The sequence below is a fragment of the Marmota monax genome, unplaced genomic scaffold (assembly GCF_021218885.2).
Source record: "Marmota monax isolate L192 unplaced genomic scaffold, Marmota_monax_Labrador192_F-V1.1 WCK01_AAM20220418_F8-fsc00064, whole genome shotgun sequence".
Classification (NCBI taxonomy): Eukaryota; Metazoa; Chordata; class Mammalia; order Rodentia; family Sciuridae; genus Marmota; species Marmota monax.
Window position 1 is genome coordinate 9,387,142 of NW_026694542.1, and position 25,592 is coordinate 9,412,733.

At 55.3% G+C, this 25,592-nt stretch overlaps 1 protein-coding gene and 1 long non-coding RNA gene across 3 annotated transcripts; one reads left to right on the forward strand and one right to left on the reverse strand.

Annotated features, from left to right (window-relative positions):
* The first annotated feature begins 5,316 nt into the window (after positions 1-5,316).
* Positions 5,317-11,371, forward strand: LOC124076418 (uncharacterized). Its single transcript, XR_006846353.2, has 3 exons — positions 5,317-5,451; positions 5,740-5,814; positions 10,738-11,371. It is a non-coding gene; the product is annotated as an uncharacterized LOC124076418 (long non-coding RNA).
* On the reverse strand, positions 7,390-24,395 carry Tbkbp1 (TBK1 binding protein 1). Of its 2 annotated transcripts, none has more exons than XM_046420327.1 (10): positions 24,285-24,395; positions 22,180-22,433; positions 21,764-21,886; positions 21,401-21,505; positions 19,879-20,059; positions 19,134-19,309; positions 18,957-19,018; positions 10,853-10,971; positions 9,912-10,630; positions 7,390-8,904 (listed from the first exon to the last, which is right to left on the reverse strand). In XM_046420327.1, the coding sequence occupies exons 2-10, from the start codon at positions 22,402-22,404 to the stop codon at positions 8,776-8,778; spliced, it is 1,839 nt and encodes a 612-aa protein (XP_046276283.1). In that variant the 5' UTR covers positions 22,405-22,433; positions 24,285-24,395; the 3' UTR covers positions 7,390-8,775. The 2 variants fall into 2 exon arrangements, with proteins under 2 accessions (XP_046276283.1, XP_046276284.1); XM_046420328.2 differs by lacking the exon at positions 24,285-24,395 and adding an exon at positions 22,824-23,715.
* Between the last annotated feature and the right edge of the window lie 1,197 nt (positions 24,396-25,592).

Here is a 25,592-nt window from a genome sequence, read left to right on the forward strand (position 1 = left end):
AGCCCTTTGCCCTTCCCACCTCTGCCTTTTTACATTTCCATTTCTTTCTTTTTCTTTCATTTCATTTCCATCCTTTTATGTCATTTCATTTTTCTCTTTCTCTTTCTTTCCTTTCCTCCCACATGAGCAACAGGGAAAGAGAGCAAGATTAGCTCTAAGAAAGCTTCCCACTGAGTAAGAGTTTAGAAGCATCTCAGAAATAGAAAATGCCAAAATGTCAGAGCCAAGAGGGAAATTAAAACCACCTAGTCCAGTCTTCTCGTGTTTTCAAAGTGGGGAGCAGAGGCTCTGAATAGGGAGGGACTCGAGGTTCCCATGGTGCAGGACAGAGGCGCTAGCCCTGGGCACAGGCTCTCACCACCTGCTGCACCGCCCTGCCAGCTGCGGCTCCTCCCTTTTGCCACAGTTTCCACCAAGGACCAGATCCCTTGTCCTCGTGACCAGGGAGAAGAAAGTAAGGAGGAATGGAGAAGCTCGAGGAGGCAGAAAACTGAGGCACAGTGTGTGAGATTTTGGCAGCACCTAGAATTGCCTTGTCCCCCTCCCCCTGGAAGCCTACCTGAATTAGCTACAGGTGGTCGCCTTGCATACCTAGGGCCTTGGCCACAGCAGAAAGAGAAAGGAGGGAGCAAGAGTGAAAGGAACATGCCCAAGTGCCAGCCACAGCTCCTCACAGCCCTAAGTGACAGGGAATGAGAAGAGGGGACAAGAGGTGGTGTCCAGATAAGAGGGGGTAGGAGTGAAGCTAGGGAAGGGAGGCACCTACTGGGGGAAAGCTGCCCTGATGAGTCACTGCTGCCCAGGTGCAGCCCTCTGGTGGCTTCCAGAGGTGGTGTGTGAGGCTCACCATGTGATTTCTACAAGGGATACTGAAGCGGGGTGAAGGTGTTAGAATTGGCTCATACCCGCTCCAAAGAGCTGTCAGTGTGCGTCTCTTGGTGCTCAGTGCCATCTTAGCAGTAAACTGGAGAACTAGTTGCTAAATATCAGCATACCACTGGGTATCTTCATGTGTCTGTATGTGCATGTGGAAATTCCATGTGTGCATTGGTGTGCACCATTCCCAGGGTCCCTGTTGTACTTGGCACATAGCCTGTGGCACTGTGATCCTGGGTTTGAGAGAGGTGTGTACCCTCATTTACCAGGGGAGAGTGCCTCTGCAGGTGGGTGTCCTGAGAGGCAGGTGGGTGGGAAGGGTGCACCCCAGGGGCAGTGTGACCAGATGATTCTGGAGAACAGTGTGGTAATGGCACATCTGCCTGATGGTGGGAAGGAGACCCACCTGTGCCCAGTGTGAGGAACCAGGACAGTGCTGAGACCACACACACACACACACACACACACACACACACATACACAAATCTCTGAGCTCAGAGGACTCAAGGAATGCTGAGCCCTCATGCCAAGTCCCTCCTTGGTCCCTCCTCTGTCGCTAGGAACAGCCTCCGTCAGTCCAGGAAGCAGTGGGATTCAAGGCAGCCCAGGGCTCTCTGATCCCTATGTGACTTGTGTGACCACCCTGGACCTACCATAAAGGCCAGCACAGTGGACACTATCCTCTCCCTGCCCCTCACTCAGTGGGTGAGCCATCTCCCTCACTCCATCTCCTGATCTGACCCTCCCGCCCCCTCCAGTATGCTCCTGTCATGTGGGGGGAGGAAGACCAGCTCCTACAACACCCACAAGGCCAAGGGTTCTCTGAAGGGGGAGGGGTGTGCTCATTCAATGGGCCTGAGTGAGATGCCTGGGCAGGGTGACAAGCAAGGGTCCCTGCCCCTGGCTGGCCCACTCAGCTTCTCTGCCCCAGGAGATTTGTATTCTCATCCCCATTTTTCCCTTGAGGGCTCTGAGTTAGGTCTAATCTCAGTCTCCCTGCCAAAAAGTCCTGCAGGCCTCTCACTTTAGGCATGGAAGGAGCACGTGTCTGCTTTACCAGAGCTGCTTCCTTCCCTCCCTGCCCATTAGGCTGCATGAGCAAAAGCACAAATCCAGGACCAAGAGAGGGTCTGAGATGAGAGAGGGGTTTCCTAACCTGTGGCCTCCTAACTCCAACCCCTAACCTCCTAGTCTGGCTTGGGGATATCAACGTTCTGATGCCTGGATCAGAACCTTCATCCCTCCTGCCTGGAGCCTTCAGAGCAGAAAGGGGACTGCTGTGGAATATCCATTCATCCTTGGAAATGTGGCCCCTTGTCTTCACAGGAAGAAGTTGTTGTTGTTGTTGTTGTTGTTCTTCTTCTTCTTCTTCTTTTTGATACTGGGGATTGAACCCAAGGGTGCCTAATCACTGAGCTATATCCCAAGCCTCCCCCCTTTTAAATAACTTTATTTTGTTTATTTATTTTTATGTGGTGCTGAGGATTGAATCCAGAGCCTCACACATGCGAGGCAAGCACTCTGTCACTGAGCCATAGCCATAGCCATTTTTAATATTTTATTTAGAGACAGAATTTCTTAACTCAGAGAGACTGAATTCCTTAAGGCCTCACTAAGTTGCTGAGGCTAGGTTTGAATTCACGATCCTCCTGCCTCAGCCTCCTGCGCCAGTGGGATTATAGGTGTGTACCACCGCGCCCGGCAGTTCTTCCTAAATTCTAACCTAAGTTTCCCTCTACTTGCAGCTGTGCTCATGAGCTGGGAGTCCGACCTTCTTCCGACCCCAGTCAATCTTCAGGTAAAGCTGGATTCTCAAGCAGAGACACAGCCAATCTCCAAAAACGAAAACAAAAGTCTCTGCTTATCCCAGCATGCTCTCTATCTATACGTCCTGTCCTTCCCCTGCACCCGGCCACCACAGAAACCCACAGGGCATTGGAGCCTTCATCCCAAAATGAGTCAGGGCCTCCAGAGGGCTGAGCAGGGCTGCAAGAATTTCCCCTTTGTGCCAAGCAAGGGCTCCACTTGATAGTGAACCCCATCCAGCCTCCTTAGCTGACCTTTGGAGGCAAGCTCAGTGGCCCTGGAAGGGCCTCACCCTGGACCCATTCAGGCCCTGAGTTTAATGCCTAAGTATGGAGCTGGGGAGTGGACATGCTCGACATGTGCTCTGTGCCTGCACCACAGTACCCCTCCACATTTTTATTCCAAGCTTCTTCCTTGGTCTGAAGCTGCGGGGACCCCCGAGAGGGTGCTAAGAGTCCAGCTCGCAATCTCCTGGTTCATTCTTTCTACTCTCATGCTCAAGGGAAGAAGACTTTCTCAATGGGAGGGAGGTGCTGGAAGGTTCCAGGACCACTGAAGATGGCTGAGAGAGTGAAGGCAGGGGGTGGCCTGGCTGACCCGTGTAGAAGCTGGTGTCCTCCCTGCACCCTGGCCCTGCACTGCATATATTCTCTCCCCCAAAATAGCATCTCTTGAGGGAGAGTGGGGGAAGTTCTCAGCTCATCGTTCACTCCTTCCCACAGTGCGTTCACAACTCTCCCCGCTGTCTCTCGCGACCTGGTTTCCCTGCCAGGTTCTGCCTCCACCCTCACCCCTCACCCTCCCAGGTCCCAGGACCCCTCTGCCAAAGAGAGCGCTTCCTCACCACAGCCACCCTCCTGCCATCTCTTGTCCCCCAGCTGTGTCCCCCTTACCCTCTTTGGGGCAGAAGTCAACTCAGTGCACATAAATTGAGCATCAGATATGGTCATGAGGGTCTCTGCAGTAGTCGCAGGGGCATAAATGTTGAAGTGGGGCTGGGGGTGCATCTCTATGGTAGAGCACTTGCCTAGCACGTTGGAGGCCCTGGGTTCCATCCCTGGCACCACAATAAGTAAATAACAAGAAAGGCCATCTAACTAACAATCCTGACCCTTTTCTCAAAGGTCTCATGAGGGGGAGGCCCTGCATCTGGAGAGCTCCTCCAAGTGCAGGAGGACTAAAGGCCTATAACAGGCCTCTCGGCCCCCACTACACATCCCCAGGGATAGGGTCTCACACTAGACTTTGATTTACCTCATGCCATTTCTAGAGATTTCTAGAATCTAACCACAAGTTGTCCTGATATTATCTGGACTATTTCCCACAGAGAATGGTCCCTTAATGCTTCTCCCAGACTGGCCAGGGAGGTTTGGCCCCTGGCCTTGGGAAATGGCCAATCTGATGGGGAAGGCAGGATACAGACTATAGGACATTGGCAGAGATGAGTCCCCAGCTGGGCAGCACTGGTCATCACAGTTGCAAGTGGGGCCCTAGGAGAGAGCCCTCAGATGGGGCAGGGTTAAGCGGGCTCAGGAAAAAGGGCAGCGCTGGGGTGTTTGGGGCCAAGGGCAGTGAGAAGCTGGGACGAGGTGTCTGCCTAATGTGAGGGTGGATGAGCAACAGTGGGTGCACTTCCCCTGATCAAGCCAGCTGTGGGGTGACCTCCTGCCCCTGGTACCGTGGGAGTGTTGGAGGCAGGGAAAGAGTGCCTCAAAGTCAACCCCCCCCAAGGGAACCACCTCCCCCCTTGTTATTTCTGGCTCCATTTTCTTGGTCAAGAAGGGTGTCAGTGGTAATGCAAATTAGGAGGTGTTGGAGGTGCTGGCCGACACCCATCCTGTCCCCTGGCCCCTCCCCCTCCCCCATGCCCGCACTCACACAGCCAACTGGAACATCTGTGCCATGCGCCTGGGGACCCTGCCCTCTGCTCAAGTGGCATGGAGGATTGCTGAAGCTGTAGGTGGGGGCTGAGTTATAACCCAGTCCCTTCCTGCCCTCAGCCCTGCCAGGTCTCCCTGGGCCATGAACATAGTCACATGGCATCTGCATAGATGCCAGTGCCACAGACCAGCAGGGACTTCATACCCGAGCCTTCTCTCCCAGGCTGCTGATAGGCAGGGTACGGGCTCCAATCTGCTGAATGCATGGCTCACAACCTCTGCAGATGGGGGTCAGATCTCAAGAGGCACTTAGGCAACCAGGGGGAGCTTCCCGGGGTGCTGAGAATTTCTCTCACGGTAGAGAAAGTGGAGGAAGGGCAGGAAGAGAGGCAGGGTGCTAGAGGGTTTCACACTTCTCCCCCGACTATCTGGCCTCTGCCCTAGATGCCTTTTCCCATTCCTCCCAGCAACGACCCCTCTTGCCCTTGATAGTTCGTCCTTGGGTCTGACCTCAATTCTTCCAAATTTGTGGTTGCCAAATCTGCTCAGTTCGTGTCCTTGCTGAGGGAGATATAAGACTAGGGAAGCTGTCCTGCTCCCCCTACCTTATAAAGATATCACTAAGTAATGCCCACACCCTCTTTTCTTCATCAGCCCTAATCAGCTAGGTAAGGTGTTTCTCATTAACAGGGCTCACCCACACACCCCTCCCTTTGTTGTCGATCTGCTTCTCCTCCACATATACAGTGGTACGCATGCACACACCACCAGCTTCTGACAGGTGCTGCCCTCCTCGGCTGTTTACCTGACCCAGCTTGCATGGGGCCAAGGATCCGGGCAGGGGTCCCGGGGCCTGGTAACTCTGCCGAGAAACCCTAAGGGGAGAAAGGTCAGGATGGAGAGGATGTTGAAGGCTGGCTTTTAATTTGGCATGTGGACTCACGCCCGAGGATGGCTTGGTCTCTGTGAAGTCATCTCCCCTAGCCCTGTCACATCTGGCTTGGGGTGTATGCTGGGGGGAGTGAGTGGGTTCCCCAGGTGTGCCTTTTCCAGACTTGACAGAGGTCTTTCCTCCACCTGGTTAAAGGAAAAATTGCCCCCCTCCCCTGTCCAGAAGCCCAGAGATGATCAACCCTTTGCCCCTGTGTTTTCTCAATCCCTTGTGCCCTCTTCCCAGCCTGAGAGCAATGAGTAGCAAGAGCAGCAAGTGTCCTGTCTGATGGCAGTCCTGTGCGAGAGAAGAGGGAGAAAGGTGAGTGTCTCCCCTGCTCCAGCCCCTCCCCAGCTCTCCCTCCCCCAAGTCCTCTCCTTTTGGGGGCATTAGATGTAAGCTGCAGCTAGAGGACCTGACTAGGGAAATGCTGGCTCTTTCTCTCTTCCCCTCCTTCCGCCCCAGCCCCCAGCAGCTTTCTGCCCTGCACCTGAGCCCTTTCCCAGGTCTCTAGAAATTAAGGAGACAAGCTGACAGAATCTGTACCCTATGTCCCCATGCTCCCCTCACCCTCATGACAGAGCAATTGTCCAGGCTGTGGGATACCTAGGTTCCCTCCCACCTTCAGGCACACTCAAGCACTGTGCTGAGGTTACCTGGGTCACCTCTTGCTTGTGTTCTAGCTCATTCCCTGGCCATTCTCAAGAACCAGGATCTCCCTTTGCTTGTATGTCCCTAGACCACCTCTTATCCTTTCACACCACTCTAGCATTTCCAGAGATCTGTCGGGTCCAGATCCAGAAACCTGGGTGCTGCCTTCCTCCATGACAGGGATGTGGGGACTGTGGAGGGCACTGAGTACCCATGCAACAAAAGCTCCGGAGCCTTCTTTCCTAGGGCTATCAGCCAATCCAACAGGGTCAGCTGGCCCCACCTTTCCTAGCACTGAGGCCTTGGCTCCAGACAATAGTTGTTTATTACAACAGAGAGGTTGGGGAGGCCACTCGGGACCTTGGCATGGAATGGAGAGGGATATCTGCCCTGAGTCTAGAGAGAAGTCTCAGGCTGCCAATGAGCAGCCAATGCCCCCTGCCTGCCCGTGTGTGTGTGTGAGTTTTCATGTGCACACGTTGCTGGGGATGGGACCCGGGGCTTGTGCATGCCGGCAAGTACCGTACCACTGAGCTACATTTCCAGCCCTCTCCTCCTCAAGCCTTCCCTCAGTCCCTTTTTAAGTGAACCTTTGGCCAAAAAGGAAATGAAAGGCAGCCAGGACTGAGAATAAGTACTTTAGGCCCTTTTTTGCAGAGGGCATAACCCCAGTTGGGGCAGAAGTCATGAGTTCATGACCCAGTTCTGACCTCCCAGGTGTGGGACTTCTGAGGCAGCAGGGAGGCTGGAGTCTGGCCCCTCCCGTCTTTAACCTGTGAGGACCTGGAACACTAATGCTCTTCTTCTGTGAGGCCCCGTGTTGGCTCCTGGAATGCAGTATTCATTTGATGAAGAAACAGTCAGATTATTATTTCTGTGGTGCTGGGATGGCACTCAGGGCCTCCTGCGAGCGAGGCAAGTGCTCTACCACTTCCCTACATCCCAGGTGCCCTCGGGCTTTAGAGGCTCTCTACTGGCCAGATCCTCTGGGAGGAAAAGTTCATGAGCCCCTTGCCTGGGGCTGGCTGGAGGCTTATCTATGTTCTAAATGAACTCCTCAAGCCACTTGTGACCACCTGCATGTCAGCAGCTCCAGAATCACTCTCAATGTGGGCGTCCCATGTCCTGTCCCCTACTTGCCAGTGCCCACCCTCTCATGGCTGTGGTTCCCTGAGACAGTTTCCAAGACCTCCTGCTATTAGGCACTGTGGCCCTGCCCCAGCATAGAGGAGGCACAGCCCTGGGGCAGATGTAACAGGTTAAGTTTTATTTGAACTTTCAACTTGTTCAGAGAGCACAGGGCCCCCCTCCACACTCCAGGCCCCCTTCCCCATGTCCCCTCTCTGGGGAACACTCAGGGTACAATGACATGTGTCTCTGGAGTCCTTGGCCCCTTCCCGGCCCAGCACACCCCTTCACTCCCCTGCACTAAGGAGGGGAGGAGTGTGAGGAGGTGGGGGACCTGGAAGATTTGGATCAGAACGGTACATGCGCTGACGATAGCATCCGCTGCCACCTGCCCAGGGCTGAGGCCTGGGGAGGCCTGCAGTGGAGGGGTGGATTCATTGTGGGCAGCAGGCTCCCTCTGCAAGAGGCTCCCCACCTCAGCTCTGGGGCCCCTGGCCTCCTGCGTACCCATCCTTCTGAGGGTATGACTCTGAGGTAGATTTCACAGAGGGAATGTGGGTCGGTGGGGTGTGGGAAGGGGGTTAGCTCTTTGAAGTTGATCTCCACAGCACCCTGGGCCCATTCGCGGGTTCTGGCCTGGGAAGCAGGCACTGATGACACCCACCAAACAGAGGCTGAGTTACACCTGGGCCCCAGGGCATCTATGGTGTCAGGGGCTCCAGTGAGGGAAAAGGTGAAGAGGAGCATCTGCCGTTATGATCTGGGCCTGAGTGTCAGGGCTCCAGAAGGAGGGCATGGGCCTGGGAGCTGGCAAACGGTCCCTTATCCTGAAGGTGATGACACAAGACCCTCAGTCTCAGGGTACCCTCTTTGGGCTGGCTTCTTCCAGCAGTTCAGGGGCCTCCCTTTCCTCTCCCACCCTCCCTGTTCCCCAGGGTGGGCAGAGGGGGAAGACAGGGCTGGCCTGCTGGGAATGACAAGATGCCTCTTTCCCCCAACAACAGGAGCCTCAAGATGGTCATGGGATGGAGGAACTGGCATCAGTGTCAGAGCAGGCTCTGGGACCCTACAGGGGCGTAGTACAGTGCCTAGGAAAGATGGGTGTGGGGGAGGAGCTCAGGCAGCTCCTGGAGTCATCCAACACCTTCCCCCTCGCCTAGGCCCAGCTACTAGACACCTTCTTGGATCCAACCCTGTTTAAGAACAGAAAGGCAGAAAAGGCCGGAAGGTACACCCCTGCCCATCCCAGCCCAGATCCCATCTCCCCAGCAGAAACTGGGAAGATGGAGGGAGCCTCTGCTGACCTCCTGGGAAGAGCCAGAGCTGAGTGGTGCCTGGACCAGGGAAGACGGCACACACATTAACTCGGTAGCTAGTGGAGGTATCTGGGGATTGTAAGGGGCAGGCTCCACCCCCCGCCCCACGGGATTCATGCAGCATTCAAAGTGAGTGTTCAGGAGTGACAGGAGAGGACAGAGAAACAGCCAGTTGGGAGGAGGCGCCCTAGATCTTGCTGTTCTCCAGGTGGGAGTCAATGTGTTTGATGAGGGCATCATCCGGGTATCCGACAGGGAAACCCAGCTGGCAGAGGGGGCAACTGCGGATGTCGGAGCCCACTGTCTCCATCAGCAGCTGTGGGGAGAAAAGGGAGTCACTTATGGACCCCAGTCCCCACCCATGGTCCCCAAATCCCAGTCTGCCCTTTCCCAGGATCTAAGGCAGGGAGGGCTACAGCATTCTGCAGGGGTCTGGGCACCTTTTTCCCAGCAACACCCCCAACCAGTTCAGCATCTCCTCCCCTATCCCAGGACATAGGTTCCTCAGGAGGTGTGTATAGGACAGTCATTGCTCAGCTTGCCAGGGCATCTGTAGTAATGAGGAACGTCAACACCCAGACAGGTGCCTGGGGTGACTAAGACACAGTTTCTGGATAACTCAAAGCAATGGATAATCCCAAACAATGTTCAACCCCAAAATAATTTTCTGACTGGCTTTGGAATATATTTTGGTCCTTCTAGGTGGCAAAGGTAGCTCTGACATTCAGGAAACTCATTATTTCAGTAAAATGATGAATCCCTGAGGTGCAGCTAGCTGTCTTCTAGGGCAGACAGAAAACAGCAGGGGCTCTGAGGCCTGAGGGAGGGAAGTCCTGTCCCTGTGATGACCCCTGACCCACAGCCTTCAGTATCCCCCTCCACAGGTACCAAAATAAGAGAGGTTGCTTGAGTCAGGCACAATGCAAGCTACCTTAGGCTCACTGCCTCCCAAACCTCTCTAAGGTAATTAGATATTAACTGCCCATTTGGCAGATGAGGAAATTGAGGATCAGAGGAGAAAAGTTATACAGTTCCCACAGCTATTAAATAGTGAAATTGAAATCAAAGCCGGGATCGAGGGCCATACCCTTCACAGCGCAATAGACCAGTCTCAGTGGTGCAGGCCCCAATTTCCCCAAACAAAAAGCTATGCAGAGGGAGGTAAAGGGACTTGTACTAAGTCTGGGGTCTAGGGAACAGGCCTCTGCTTATCAGGTGTGAATATTTCGCGTGTTGACACCCGAAGGGCAGGGTCCCCAGGACAGGACAGGACTCTTGGCCCTGCATCTCAAGGTGCGGGCCGCAGGTGTGTGCCCCACTCACGTTGATGGATGGCCAGGACTGCGCGTGCTCTGCGTGGGCATAGGCTGCGGCGGCCGGCGACTCCGGGATGGGGAAGCCGGCACAAAAGGAGGCGCAGCGGATGGTGCCCGCCTCGGGGCTGGGCGGGCTGGCGGGCATGGCCCACTCCTCCTCCTCCGAGGGCTGCTTCTCAAAGCGTAACCGGATGCCCTCGAAGGCGCGCCGCGGGCTCAGCGGTCTGCCGGGGCCGTAGAGCTCGCCGCCGTAGGCGCGGGGCTTGGGGAGCGTGGCCGCCTCGGCCTGCAGCCAGGCCGGGGAGGCGCCCACGTAGGCCGCCCCCTCGGCCAACTCGGAGTAGCTGCGGCGACCCTGGAAGCCAGCCTTCACGTGGTGGCTGGACGGCTTGGCGTAGGCGCGCTCGGCCAGCGTCCTCTCCCCCGGCGGCGGCGGCGGGGGCGGCCGGGGCTGTGGGGCCGGGCAGTTGGGCGGCACCGGCGAGCGGCGCTGCGGGCTGGGCGACTGGCACGGCGGCGGCACCGGCGAGCGGCGCTGCGGGACCGGAGATGGGCAGGAGGGTGACGCCGGCGAGAGGCGCTGCTGGGGCGAGGGGCACGGGGGCACTGGAGAGCGGCGCTGCGGGACAGGGGACTGACACGGTGGCGCCGCTCGGGCAGGCGGGGAGGGCGAGGGGCACTGGGGGGCCGGGGAATGGCGCTGCGACAGCGGCGAGTGCCTCTGGCCTGGAAAAGAAAGTAGGGCGGGTTGAGGAACGAAGGTACGCAGGAAAGCCATCAGAACTGGCTAGCTAGAGGCTGGCGGGGTCCAAAGCCCACCCACTCTCCTCCAGGCAAAGAAGTCCAAGGTGGTACACAGGACTAAGGTTGGTTGCCATAGCCACCACCCCCATCCCCACCTGCCTGCCCGGTTCCGGTATCCTGCCCTGTCATCCTGCCCCATCTCACCGCCACTCCGGGACTGCTCCTGCAATAAGGTTCTCAGGATCCTCCCCTGCAGGGAACTCAACTCACGAAGCCGGCCCAGCTCCTCCGTCAGCTCGGTGTAGGCCAGCGCCAAATTCACCCTGAGGTCAGAGGGCAGGGAGTGGGACAGAGGAATGGGGACAGGGCTCTACAGTTCCAACTATGAAGGAAAAACTGGTTCTGTCACTGCACTGGGTCCCCACTCCAGGACCCTCCTATCCCAACTGCAGGAATTCTCTCTGCCTTTAAGGTTCACCTCAAATGCCATTTCTACCAGGGAGCCTCCATCTACTTCCAGAGACCCATTCCCCAGGCAGAGGCAGTGGTTCCCAGCCTAGGGGCTGGGATGGGGAGCAGAGAGATTGCCAGGGGTCCCCTATTCCCTATGTGCTCCAAGCATTGTCTGTGGCTAGATCATAGCTCACGCAGGTATGTGTGAATGTTTTCCTAATCTCTGCAAAAGCTGTGATGACAAATAAAACACAGATTCATCAAACAGCTGCCCTGAATTTATAGTAGCTTTTGTCACTGAGTTTTCTCATAGCACATACTAAAAGTATAACAGGAGCCATGTGCTGGGGGGAGGGGTCTATAAAAAGCATCCTCACCTTTGAAAAGGCTGGGAACTACTGCTGTACAGCCTATCATGAGCCCATTTCTAAGACAAGACAGAGCCTCCTGGCTGGCATAGGTGCCAACTGATAAATATGACTCCAAGTTGGCCCCATTCTAGATCCACACTCTTGCCTGGACCTCAAAGCTGCCTTTGGCTCTTTTCTGCCTTGCACCTCCCAGGACCTCCTCCTACTGCACTGCACGCCTGCAGGGGGGCACCCAAATTGAGCACCTCTCAAAGGCTACCTCATTCTAGAATGTTACTGGGAGTTCCTCAAGGGCAAGGATTATATCATTGTATTTATATTATCAGCACCTTGCCCAGGGCCTGGTACCCAGGAAATATTCACTAAGTTGATAATGAACTGAGCCTCTCTGTCCATTTCTTTTCCTTCTTCCCTCTCTTTCTGCTCAGACCTCCAGAGGAGAAACAGAGCTGTAACAGATTCTGGGTTTATTAAGGGACATCTCACCATGTCCTTTCCTTTGCTTTCTATGTCACTCTAACCCAGAACCATGAAAGATTTTTCACTCCAGTACCGCTCCTCCGCCTCGTCCACTGTGGCCTGCTCACCCACAGGGAGCCCCCTGACCTCACAGGAAGCTCTGCCATGGCCTTGGGTTCTGCCTTCTTTTCGGTTCCGGACTTGGACAGAGATTGGGATCTCCCTAAAAGCAGCAATTTGGGTTTATTTGACTCTCCCCACCTCCCCAACTCCAGAACAGACTTCTAGAACTTTGGAAGTCTGAGTTGGAGGGCAGTAGTAGATATCACTCCATGTGACTCTCCTCCTCGGTGAGGAAGGACCTCTTGCTCCAGGACAGAGGTCAGGGAGCAGCCAAAGTTCTCCAGCCCCAAAGGCTGTCCCCATCCCATGGCTATGGGGATGGGATGGGGTGAGGGCAGAAGTGAGGCCAGTCTTAGGAGTGCAAGGAAAGATGTCCATGTGTTCCTGTGCTTTTGTCAAATTCCAAAGGGAATGAGGGCAAATTGTGAGTTTAGGGCTTCAGAAGGCAGGAAAAGCCCAAGTGGAGAGGGCAGATAGTGAATGCACTCCTCCACTGACCTGCTGGCTGGCACTCTACTAATTCTGGCACAGGGCTGGAGGGTGGGGGGAAAAAAGTCCCCTTAACAACAAAACCATCTTCAACCAATTTGGGCCAAAGCTGGAGTCCTGCACACAAGCAGGGAGTCTAAGGGACGAGTCCACTTCTTAGGGAAGATGATTTCTCCCCACCCATCTTCAGAGGGATAAGAAGTCCTAGGAACCCTCACCCAAATCCTGTGGCCTGCGATCCCACCACATCTGGGCCCCCTAAATGTGTCCTGTGTTCCCCCACCTCATCTTACAGGTCTGTGGGAAGAAATGGCATCTCTCCCATGACTGTAGGTGCATGTATGCCCCACATCAAACTGGGGACTCCCCAAAGGAAGTCTCCTCCTTTCAGACTAAGGGAATCTGAAAGCAGGATATATGTGTCTCTTGTCAGACTGGGGCTACAGAAGGGCAGGACTATGCTATCTGTTCCGGGGAGGTAGGACACGTTGGGCAAGGCACTGATAGTGTCATTCTCCATCCAGGCTGCCACAGTTGCTCTCCCCATCCACCTTCCCTGCTGTATCTCAGGTGACAGATACAGGTCGTTGACTTCACACCCCACCTTGGAGATCTCACCTGCCACACTCAGTTCCCAGGCCCCGTCTCTCAGGAGCAACCCCAGTTTCCACCGCCTGGGTCCTGGTACCCTCCTCTCCCGAGCAAAAAAAAAAACCAGGAAATCCAAAGCAGCAGCCCCTAACTCAGAACGCTCAGCCCCTCTCTCCGAGTGGACACTAGGGGCCTAGGGCAGACTGGTTCTCTCCTCCAAGAGGTCCAAGCCACCCTCACAAAGATCCTGAGACCCTGGGCAGGGTGAGGGTCCCGACCTCCTCCTGATGCCTCATGGCCATGTGGGACCTCCCTTTTCACTGGGCATCTCTCCCTCCTCAAGATGCACATGCCCAGGCTGCTGAATACGCTAACGACCTGCATGACTCACTGAAAACACTGCCAATTCAGTGGAAAAAAATCTCAACTTCACAACACGACCCAAGAGCTGCACACGTGCAACTAAATGCACATCCATTTCCTGGCCCACACCTGAACACTTTTTCCATCACCATGCCTTTGGGAAGAGTGGGTCAGGTGAAGGGCAGCAGATAGCTGCAATATGGTGCTTCTCGATTGCTTAAATTAGGAAAAGTTCTGAGTCTGTCAGAACCTGAGAGGGACCCAAGGAGAAAAAAGAAAACAGATGATTTGTACAGGTGCTGATCACGGGCCAGGCACTGTGCTACGAAAATCATTTGTCTTCACAACAACCCTACAATGTTGCTACTGTTATCACCTCCATTTTTCAGATGAGAAAAGTGTGACACACTTGACCAACCAAAGTCCTTAAATCTTCTAAGTGGTGGAGCTATTGGGATGGAAGTTCTGGCCTCCTGGACTCCAAAGTCCAGATTACTGACCACTATACATACACCTCCCAAAGAATCAGCAAAGATGAGAGCGAAAAAGCAAGAAGGCAACAGAAGGGCAAGAAGAGGCTGGGGAACTTGGAAGTGACCTGGGAGCCCTGAGAACTGCCTGGGGAGGGGAGAAGAAGGTGCTAGACATGCATAGAAGTGGAAGATGAGAGCGGTTAAGAGCTGGCTCAAGGTCACATAGCAGCGGTGGCACACAGCAGGGATTCAAACACTTGCTCTTGGCACCTCAGCCCACTAGGCTGGCACCTTCAGAGGAGCCAGAGTGCAAATGGCAGAGCTGGCACCCTCGGCTGCAAATCATTCCACTCTTCATTGGCCTATCCTTTCATTCATTCTTTTCACAAGTAACTGGGGTATCTCACAATAAGCATTGTTGTTACTGATAAAGCAACTAAGATCAGTTAGATTAGAGATCTAAGCATCCTCCTTTAGGCCTCTTTCTGCCTCAAACCAGCTTTTGAGACCCTTGGGCTCTCCATGCTGGCTGCTACACTGGAGCTGGTGAGGAGGTGAGGATGCAGCAGGGTCAGAATTCAAGCTAGTATTGGGTGACGCGATTAGACCCAAAGAGAGGCTTGAGGTTCTAAAGTAAGCTGGGTTGGGGTCAGACTAAGCAGAGGGTTATGAGCTCACTGATGGTTCACTGTGGGTAGATATGAAGTCAGGGCTAGGATAGGGTAAGAGTCAGGGATGGGTTCAACATTAGGGTTAGGACTGGGGTCAGGACTACAGCTTGTCCCATGATCAGAATCATCATCTGATTCAGAACTGAAAAAACAGCAAGCCAGAATTCCCAGCCCTTCCATCCCTGCCCAGAGCTGCCCACCACTGCCCCAGCCACCTCACCCTGTAGGGGGAATTCAGGGGCCAAACTTTCCACCACCCACAGGCACACCCAGCATCAGTCTTCCCGCCCCGACCGCCCGACCCTCTGGGAGGGGACCACAAGCACCGGGCCCGTGGAGCGGACTTGAGGTTGCGGGCTGGGGGAGGAGGAAGTCGCTCTGCAACAAGCCAGTGCGCCACCACTTCCTTTCCGGGCGCCTTGAGTCCTTTACTCTCCTCGACCAGCTATGACTTGCGGTCCCCAGAGTACTTCATGGCAACCCCTGCCAGGTTTCCAGCACAGCTAGATATCTAATGTGCCTAGAAGCTTCCCCAAGTGAAGAGGAACAGAGCAGCTCACTGCAGGGCAGGAACCAGGGTCCCCAATGGCCCAGGACTGTCCCGTTCACGCTAGTTACCCCAGCATAATTATTAATAGCGCCCCCTTTCACTTTCAAAAGTGATCCTATTTGGTCAACAAATCACATGGTGCCCCCCCCCCCCCATAAAGGCCTCCTACAGAATAACCTGACGAGGAGAACCACGAGGTCCCACTGCCCCCACCTGCTCGGACCTGCTTGGCATCTGCACTGCAGTTCTCGGGTTCCTGAGCTTCTCTGCAACTCATGTTGTTTATGAGAATGAAACGAGATCTTGAATGCCCAGCCTCACCTAGCACCTCACCCAGCATCCTGCTCAGAGGAAGAATGAGGAGTCCTTGTGGACAGGCAGGGAAAGGGACAAACCTGTTTTGAGACTTTTTTTTTTTTTTTGAGACACTAGCTGAAAACTTGGTTTAAGGAGGAGGAGTGTTCGTGCAGTTTCCCATCAGGGAGACAGCAAGCAAGAACTGCTCTGGCAGGCCTGGTTGGCAAGCTGGGGGTTGAAGCCCACCAGTCCCTCAGACCCGCTTCAGAGCCCTTCCCAGCTGTCAGGGAGCCTGGAGGCTGCAAGTGCTCAAGGGTTAATTCCTCAAGGGTTAACACCGCAACACACACACACACACACACACACACACAGGGTACCCAGGCTGAGGGAGACTTGAAAGAAAGGAAGTAGGGAGGGTGAGAAGCATGAAAGGGGAGGCCCTGGGCCCGCTGGTTCTGGGGCATGAGGCTAAGCTCAGGGTACATAGGGGTCTCCAACTTCCGTCCTGACCCACCCCACACTGCCCTTGACCTCCGTGCAGAGTTTCCATCCTCTCTCTTGAGTTCACACTTCTCCCCCACCACTAACCGCAGCCCACGCAGAGGCTTGTGGGCGGAGAGAGGGGGGTAGGAGGGGTGGACGGAAAAGGGCCCAGGCTACAACACTGAGCCCCCCACGTTGGGAAAAAGAAAGACCTATAGTTTATAGTTTCCCCTCACCACCCATACTGAGTCCCATTTTCTAACTGGGGTCCCTCCCTAATAAGCCCCCTCCCTCACTGGGCCCTCACACCCCTCAGAGGGCCCCTGGAGTCTCATCCCCCTCAGGCAATCCCACGACTCCCCCTCCCCCTCAGCATTAATAACACCCTCAAAAAGTCCCACTCAGGAACTAGAGGGGAGTGGGCCATGGGTTCTGCACCTGCCACCTTGGCTGGGACCCTCCTGGGGTCTTTAGCTCTCTGAGCATCCTAAGAAGCTGGTGGGCTCTGCTTCCACCTCCTCCCTTATCATTGCTGCTGGCCCCTGAGACTCTTGGCATCTGGGGCAATTTGTCCTGCTGGCCTCTGGCCACCAAGAACCAAGGGGACCAAAGGAAATCTTGCCCCAAGGTCAGACCTGGAGGGTGGCAGCCTGTTCAGGTCTGGGCACCTATTTACAGGGGGACATTGAGGGCCACAGTTTGTGGACCAGGAACTAGGAAGGAAGGGACCAGGAACCTTAAGGCTGAGCTGTATCCCAGGCCTGCTCCCTAGCATGGACAGCACCAGGAAGGGGATTCACAGAGGATAAGTACAAAGGAACTGTTTATTTAATGGTTTGCGGTACTGGAGATTTAACCCAGGGGCGCTCTACTACTGAGCTACGCCTTTTTTTTATTTTTATTTTGAGACAAGGCCTTGCTAAATTGCCGAGGCTGGCTTTGAACTTGCAATCCTCTAGGCTCCCTGAGTTGCTGGGATTCCAGGTGTGTGCCACCCTGCCAGGCTAAGAGAGGTGTTTAGTGGTGAAGATTCCCAGAGTCAACCTAGCTGCCCTAGTGTTCAAGCCGATACGGAGGCACCTTTTAGGATTCAAGAGAATCCCAAAAGAATAAGATAGACTCAGGAACCATGTCTCCCCGCCTCAGCTTTTACACCCCAACTCAGGTAATCCAGCCCCAGCATAACACTCCTGGAAAATCCCACCTGTAAATTCTCATTAGTCTGCAGGGTCAGGGGAAGCAGAAGGAAGAGGGGGTTGGTGGGAAAGGCAGCCCACAGCAGGTGACCAAGGCTTTCTCAGGTGGGAGGGCAGGAGGTAGCCCTCGGGAAGTGCCAATTACCAAAAGGAGCTGAGTTTATAAGAAACTAAAACTACTGGGGGAGTGAGGACTTCCTCTGAGAATCAGCCTCTGCCAAGTTGGGGCTGTCCAGAGAAACCCGGCCTGAAAGGCAGGCATGCTGGGCAGGCAGAGCCAGGCTGCTGTGGACGCAGCGATCAAGGAGGGCTATGGCTCCGTGGGAACCACAGGAGGAGAGGATGGCACAGCCTCCAAAGCACATTATGGGATGAGTTCTCTCCACTCAGCACATACCCTAGGGACCCCCATCCCTTCTCTGCCCTTTCCCACCCATCTACCTCACCACCCTTTCACTCTCATTAATGACTGGCTCCAAGCCAGGAGAGAAACTTGGGGTCCAGAGAGGGGAAGCCAAAGCCACTCTGCAGCCTGGAAAGGCCTGGGACTCAAAGCCTGAATGGTCACACTTGGCTCTGCCAAAAAGCCTCAGAGTTCCAGAGCCTTCATTGCTGGTCTTATTAGAAGGGATCAGACTCAATGACGTGTAAGGGGGCCTGCCATATGACTTCTGGGGTAAGCTGGGATTCTAGAATATTTGGGTATGTGTATGTCCAGGTCTGGACACATGGGCAAGATGGGCCCAGAGCCCTAGGCACAGCTATGGCAGACCCTCCACAGGGGCCCTCACACTCCCTCAGTAGCCTAACTGAGGGGTACCACCCAGCAGTCCCACACACTGGGTTCTCACCCTCTCAGATATCACAGCTCCACCCAGGCCCTCACCCCAGGGTGGAGACGGAGATGAGGGGTATCCCCAGCTGTCCAGAAGCTGTGAGGAAGACCAGGAGGATGATTGCTGGGAGGGATGACCCCTGGAGACCTGGAGCTGTGTATGCTGTGTGACAGAGGGTTAGTTCCTGCCCCTTTCTGGGCCTCAGTCTTTTCCTTCAATGCACGTAAGGAGTATGTGCCACTGGCCTCATCTCAGAGGACTTGAGCGGAAGGAGGTTTGAGCTCTATTTCTCAGAAAGTAGGAGAGGAGGAGTTCGGCTGCAGATGTGAAAAGCATCAGGCGCCACCACTGCTGGGTGGCCTTGTGTCCCGCTGTTAGGTCCTCACCAACAGAGCTCCCACACTACTTCCTGCTGCCCTTCTGTCCTGACAGGATTCCAAGGTACCTTCTAGTTCCCCTGACTACTGCTGTGTGAACCCAAGGAAGACCCCACCTCTAAGCCAAGGGTTGCTCCCTTCCAAGACAAGTAGAAAGGGCACAGCAAATCTAGCACGAGGCCATCTCCTTCCTCCTCAATAGGGAGGGAAGAGTACTCGGGCCTTGTTCCTGCTATAGAAAAATGGGGCCCCAAAGAGGCCCCTAAACTCACCAGAGCACAAAGAACATAGCAACAAAGTCATTGAGTAAACATCTCTCAGCCCCTGATACCTCAAGAAGAAATGGACTTGGTCCCAGAAGAAGGCAAAAGGAACATCCTAGAACCTGAATACTCCAGAACCCACCTCCTTCCAGGTATGGACACAGAAGACAAGTGACCGAGACACCATACCCCTGAGGCCTGGGCTAGAAAGAAAGGTCATTCAAATAATGCAGAGGGATGGAAAGCAAACCTAAGGGGTACCTGGGATATACCTCCCCAGGTTAAGAGGGCAAGGGTTACAGATGTGACTTACTGATCGTCCCCAACTCTCTTCACCCACGCCATGTCCCGCTCTGACTGGTTGGTGGCCAGATCCTAAGGGGGAAGATCAAGAGGTCAGAGCCTAGCCTTACCCTTTCCTGGACCCCTTCTCGGCCATTCTGTCTGCACTCCTGGACGTCTAAGGTTGCTCTGTGCCCTCTGCCTTTACCTGGGCCCGGGTCTCTTGTAGCTGCTTCAATTCCCCCTGCAGCCGCTCGCATTCCGCCTGGAGCTGCTCCTCCCGGAGCTGAGCCCCCCGAGCTTCTCCCTGGGCAGCCTCCAAGGCCTCTTCCAGCTGCCGACGTTCCAGCTCACTCACACTCGGTGTGGAGCCAGGCCAGCATGCTGTCAGGGGACAGGACAATGTCAGGTTGGACTTAGCTGCCTCGACTGATATCCAGATCCACACAAAATGAAACAGGTGGAGACTACCGAGAAAAGCCAGGACAGACACCCAAGGATGAGACAGACTGCTACAAAGGGAGTGAGGAGGGAGGGGCTGACTGCTGTTTCTAACCTGGCAGGAGGCCAGGGGGGGAATGAGATGACCTCTGGAAGACATCCCAGACCAGACTGAGCAGCTAGGATATTCTCCCTGGGCCTCTCTCCTAACCACAACCTCAGACAGGCAAGGAACGCTGGGTGGGGGGCACCCTCTGCTGGCGAACCCAAGAATTGCAACTGGTAGCCAGGCACCTATCAAAAATGGCCAAGTGGGAATGTCAGTGGGAGAAATTAGGGAAACAGTGTTTGCAGTGAAAAAACAGTTGGAAAGGGAAGATGGGATGATTGTGGGAGAAAATTAAGGTATTATAACAGGGTTTTAGGTAAGCTACTGGTGTCCAGTGGTGTCCAAATGTGGATTTGGCTTGGGGACTTGGGGATTGGGAAGTCAGGGGTCACTGAGATCTCACCGTGACCCAAGGCAGATCCCCCTCTCAATGCCAGGTAGTGCAGGTCCAGATCAGCACAGGGTGGGGCAGAGGCAGGCGGAGGGCTCAGGCTAGGGAAGGCTGCATCCCGGAGGCCTTGTTGTTGCCGCAGCTGCTGTTCCAAACCACAGATCTGCCGCAGGTGGGTTTCTACCAGGGCCCGCTGCAGACAGAGGAAGAGGGTTGAGGGTCTGCACAGGCCTGACAGGGACTCCCCACACCCACGACAACGCCATGTCTGTATAATCATCATTCTCCAAACTGGAGCAGAGGCCACCAGATCACACATCCCATACTCTTGCTCCAAGTGGCCATGGGTGTGAGGCCTCTTCTTCCAGCAACTGCAATGCAGATGTTTCTGGCTACTGCCCCTGGCAAGGTCAGAGCAAATATCTCTGTCTTATGAATTCTCATAAGAACATTAAGCCTCCCGAGCACAGTGGTGCACGCCTGTAATCCCAGCAACTTGGGAGGCTGAGGCAAGAGGATCACAAATTTGAGGCTGGCCTCAGCAACTTAGCAAGATCCTGTCTCAAAATTTAAAAAAATAAAAAGGGCTAGAGATATAGTTCCATGATGAAGTACCCCTGGGTTCAATCCCCAGTAACAAAATACCCACAAAACTTGAAAAAACAAAAACAAACAACACTCAGCCTTGTGTCTAGTCACTGCCACCCTGTAAGATGTAGGCTGTTTGTATGTGCAGCTTAACTACTTCTGGGTTTCATCTACCTCATGTATAAAATGAACAGCAGTACCATGCCTACCTCTTATGATGGTTTTGAAAGCTAAAATAAGTAAATATGTGTTCAGATATAGGAACAGGGCCTGGCACACAATAAGCCATATGAGCATTTATGCTTACTAAAGCAAAATTGTTTGTTTGTTTGTTTGTTTGTTTTTCAGCACTAGGGATAGAACCCAGGGTCTCACACAAGCTACGTAAGTACTCTACCACTAAAATACATCCCCAGCACCAAAACAAAACATTTTTACACAAACACCCAGTTACCCTCATTACAGCTCAGAAGGGTTATTATTTGCCCCATTTTTCAGAGAGATGGAAGTTAAGTGACTTTACTACGGTCATAGCTAAGAATTGGCAGAGACCAAGTTTCTTGATTCTGACACCTGCTCACATGCACAGTCACATGTTGACTGATTCATACACACACCAAGACCCGTCCCAGCTGTCAGACACTTCTGGTCTCCTTTGTGATCACTCATATCACCTCCCAGGCGCAGTGCTACAGGCACAGGGTAGACCCAGCATGAGAGTCAAACATTCACACACAGTGTCCCATAGGGTCACTACATGACCAAATACAGTCACTCATAAGCTGGATGACACACAGAACCTCACTTGCAAAACCAAGTGGGCACTCAGATACAAGAGGAGTATGAAATGGGGTCACACAATCACAGGGTCAGAATGCTCACAGCAGAACCACACACCCACAACACCTGGCAACACCCTCCAGCACCCCTGCTCCCTGGTCCTCACCATCTCCCCCAACTCTGTCTCCAAGTCGCTCTTCTCCACACAGAGTTTCTCATAAGCCTGAATCATCTCCCCGAGCTGTTCTTCCTGCTCCTTATTCTTCTGCAACTGGAAAGGCCCAGAGGGCATATCAGAGTCATGCCTATCCTCAAATGAGCTCCCCACACTTCCCACCCCATGCCTACCACCCCGACTCCCAGCACTCTATGAAGGGGCAGGAGGAGCTGTAGCTGGTTTGGGTAGAACTGTAGACATCTCTGATCAAAGAAACAGAAGGCCAGAGGCTCTAGTGGGGTGACAGCATGGCAGTGGGTATCAGCAATAGGAAGCTCAGGGAGCTGGGCTAGATGGGGATCAAGGACTCACCTCATGCTGGAACTGGTTGAGCCGTTGCTGCAGACTGACCTTCTCCACCTCCAGCAGGGAGCCATCCTTGATTTCATACAGAGAGAAGCCGTGCTCCTCTCCAAAGTCACTGATCAGCGGGTACTGCAGGAAGGCAGGTTCTCAGGAGGGCTGAGCTTGGCTTCCTGCCCATGCCTGGGCCTCTTCATGCCCCCAACCCCACAATCTGCCTCAGAGTGTCCAATTTCCCCTCCCATTCTCCGGTAAGATTCACCACTCCAGAGCAGATCCTTCATGATTGCTGCTGGGTCACATCCCTCAGAGAGGACTGCCTCTCAACCTCTCTTCTGGATACCTGGAATCTCTACTGGACACCCAGTTCCTGCTACCATCCCCCCACAACCCATACTACTACCTTCCTGTCTCCAGATGCTGACCTTGACCTCATAGACTTTGAGGCGGCGTCGAAGGGTGGCATTCTCCCTCTCCAGGCCCCCTAGCCGCTCCTTGATGTCGCCGTAGGCTGTGATGAGGGCAAAGTGGGAGGCAGAGCACATGTCTCCACCCAACGAGGGGTCTCCAGGACCATCCAGCCACACCTCGCTGGGCCCTAGGGCCTCCTGGGTCAGGATGCTGATGTCCTCCTCAAACATGGACTCCATGGTAAGGGCCACAGCCCACACTGGGCCTCCTGGGAGAATAGGAACAATGTGGAGAGGAACACCTGGCACTTGTCCTCAGATCACTCATGCTGGCCAGAAGCATCCTGTGGATAGCTGAAAAGCAGCCTGGAAGATTTCTGCCCAGAGTTAAGTGGGGGACTGCCACAGCCCTTTCCCAGATGGCTAAGCCCCATCCTCTCTGCTGCCACTGTCTTGGTGGGGAGGGTAGGGGGAAGAGGGCAGGAATCACATGAAGACTTGCGAGTGGGGGAGCAGTGACAGTTGACAAATAGGGACAAGAAAGCGAGGTCAGCAGCAGGATCCTTGCAGAACCCAGGGAGACCTGTAGATGAGAGGGCCTTCCCAGCATGACACATCCTCAGACCCTTTTCCACCCCAGACCTCACTTCCCCAAGTACCTCACCAAGCAGCTCATCCCAGGCCTGTGGCACCCCAGCTCCTCCCTAAGGAAGGCCCAGTCAGCCTCTGGCGAGCCCCCGCCCAACTTCCCAGCTTCCTCCCGCAGGATCCCAGAGTTCAGGAAAAGGAAGTGCCTCCCCCTCTTGCACCGGGGGCCGTGGCAACCGTCCAGGCGCTCATGGCCCCTGACCTGGGACCTGCAGGAAGTCCTTGGCCGAGTGTCAACGGCAGCAAACTGGACAAGGGGACTCAAGTGATGAGGGACGCCAATAAAGTCCCCAGCCAGTCCCAGAGTGCCGGCACACAGGGAAATAGGGCGCCCTGGGAGGGGACAGGAATGACTCAGGGCTCCCGAAAGGAGTAGGCAGCGAGGGGGTGCGTGAGTACTTCTCCGGGCCCTGTTTATGAATGTGTGGTGGCTGGCATGTGGGGGGAGTGTGTGTCTGTGAATGAGTGTAGGTGTGTCACCGTCAATGAGTGCTTTTGCGGGGCGAAGAGTGGGGGTACGGAGTTAGGAAGCGGCCGGGAAGCTGTGTGTGTGCGCGCGCGTGTGAGCACGCGTGCGTGAGCGTGTGGGAAGGGTGGGCACGTTCGGGCCGTGTGTCACGTGAGGCACTAAGGGAATGTCCGAGGTGTGTGCGCGCGTTGGAGCGTGTGTGCGCCTGGGAAAGGGGGCTCGGCGGTGAGGCGCGAATTCAGACAGTGGGGTCTCTGACCTCCCCGAGCTGCGCTGCAGGAGCTTAGGGTGCAAGGGCTCAGGCCCAGGCCCCAACAACCCCCCGTAACCTCACCTAAGTACCAGGGAAACGCGTGTGACTGGGTCTGAGTAAGAAGTGTGTGCGCGTGTTTGTAGGGCTGGCCCCACCTTTAACCCTCTCCTGCCCACGCCATCCCCTCCCCCTACTCTGCTCTCCGGCGCTCACCACACCCCCTAGACCCCGGCCCGCCACCTCTGGCCCACCTCCACTTGCGGGCTCTGTCGCCCGGGCCGCCCCACCAATGCCGCCTTCCTCCGCATTCTTCTCCCGACACCCCAGCGGCCCGGCGGAGCGCGATGGAAGGCGGCTGAGGAGGGGGTGCCTCTGCCGGCCCGGGCCCCTCCTGCGGCCCCTTTAAGAGCCACCCTTTAAACCCCTTCAGCTCGGCTGACAGAAACTGTCGCCCCTCCCCTCTCGGGCGCTGAGACCGCGCGGCCCCCTCCCCCACTGCTGGGCGAGCCCCGGGCCCCCGGCTGCCCTCCCGGGGCCGGGCAAGGGGCTCCGGAGGCGGTGCGGCCTGAGGAGTGCCGGCGGACGGGGCCGGGAGAATGCGAGCGGAGGACGCCGAGCTCTTCCCCTCCCCGCCACCCAGTGCAAACTGCCTGCCAACCTCCCGCCCCCTCCCCGGCCTCCCCGCGACCCCCAGGGCCCCGCGCGGGCGCCGATCCCTTCCCCCCTCCCTCGCCCCGGCCGGGGACTCACAGCTGCCGCCGGTTCCTGCTTGTAATCGCAGCGTACCCCCTCTGCCTGCTCCCTCCCCAGACGGGCACCGGTGCCCCCACCCCCCTGGCACCGCGCTCTGCTCCTCGCCCTGTCGCCGCCGCCGGGTCTCTCCCCACCCCCCACCCCTCCCCCTAACCCCCTCCCTCCCTCCCGCCCCGCTCCTCCTCCGCCGCCGCCGCCGCCGTCTCCTCCGCCTCCTCCTCCCCGGCTGCTCCAGGTTTCTCCAGCTGGGAAGGCGCCCCGGACCCCGCCGCTGCCACCACCACGTGGCGAGGGGCGGCGGCCCCCGAGGTGCGGCCCGGCCCGGCCTGGCAGCGCGCCCGGCGCCCACCCGCTCCCTGCAGAGCGGCCGGCCGCGCGGCGCCCCCCTTCCTGACGCCTTGCAGCGCAGTGTGGCGTGGTGGCGTGTGTTGGGGGCGTCTGCGGACAGTGCAGGGGTGCTGCTGGTGTTTTGCCCGTTTGGTTCGGGGCTGTGTATTTTGAGAGAAAGTGAGGTTGGTTGTTTGCATGGTTTTAATCTTTGCTCATTTGAGAAGAAAATTGTTAGACCTGTCTACTCCTCTGCTCTGGGAGGAGGGGGCACTGAACACAGGGTGCAGTCGGAGAGATTAGTTAAATCTGTAACTTCGAAAGTAAGAGTGAACTAAGATCAAATGTTCATTTAGGAAGACGGACATTCCCCCCCCCCCCATATCACACAGAAGTGTCCACAGGCCAGAGAAATGAAGAAACAACATATTTTACCCTTTCCACAAAGATTATTTGAGCATCTGCCAAACCGCTGGGCAGGAGACACAAGTTTGTTACCCTGCCCCCACTTTCCCACTGTGTGACCTTGGGTAAGTTATTTAACCTCTGAGTTAGATTGGATATCATACTCTACCCCTCACCCTTATTGGGGAAGAACAGGGATCAGGACTAAAGGTACACTGTGAATGACTGGAAGGTGTTAATGAGTCATTTTAATTCCCTGGTAGATTAAAAAATGTACAGAGTTAGGGTCAACCTAGCCGCAGGTGGGGAATGACCAGGGGAAATTGGAAGACTGTGACTACAAAGTATCCTCAAGAGATGTGGAAGGAAACCCTGCAAGGGGGCATAGCCCAGGGAGGGGGCTCTTAGTGGGGTCAGCATTTTGTTATAAACGCTGCTGGGATCCTTTTTGATTGGGGGGGGGGCTGTATTGGAGAGGGGGAGGATGAAAGAAAAGGTCTCTTGCATCCTGTGAGCTTTGAAAACGCAACAGCAACTGTCATTTTCACTGTGGGGAGAAGACTGGACTAGGAT

Excerpts from the sequence above, each read along its gene's own strand:
- Tbkbp1 (XM_046420327.1), bottom strand. The coding sequence starts at position 22,404 with ATGGAGTCCATGTTTGAGGAGGACATCAGCATCCTGACCCAGGAGGCC. Across the intron at positions 21,887-22,179 it reads TCAAAGTCTATGAGGTCAAG|TACCCGCTGATCAGTGACTT; the intron begins GTCAGCATCTGG and ends GCCTTCCTGCAG. Across the intron at positions 19,310-19,878 it reads GGGATCTGCCTTGGGTCACG|CATGCTGGCCTGGCTCCACA; the intron begins GTGAGATCTCAG and ends GTCCCCTGACAG.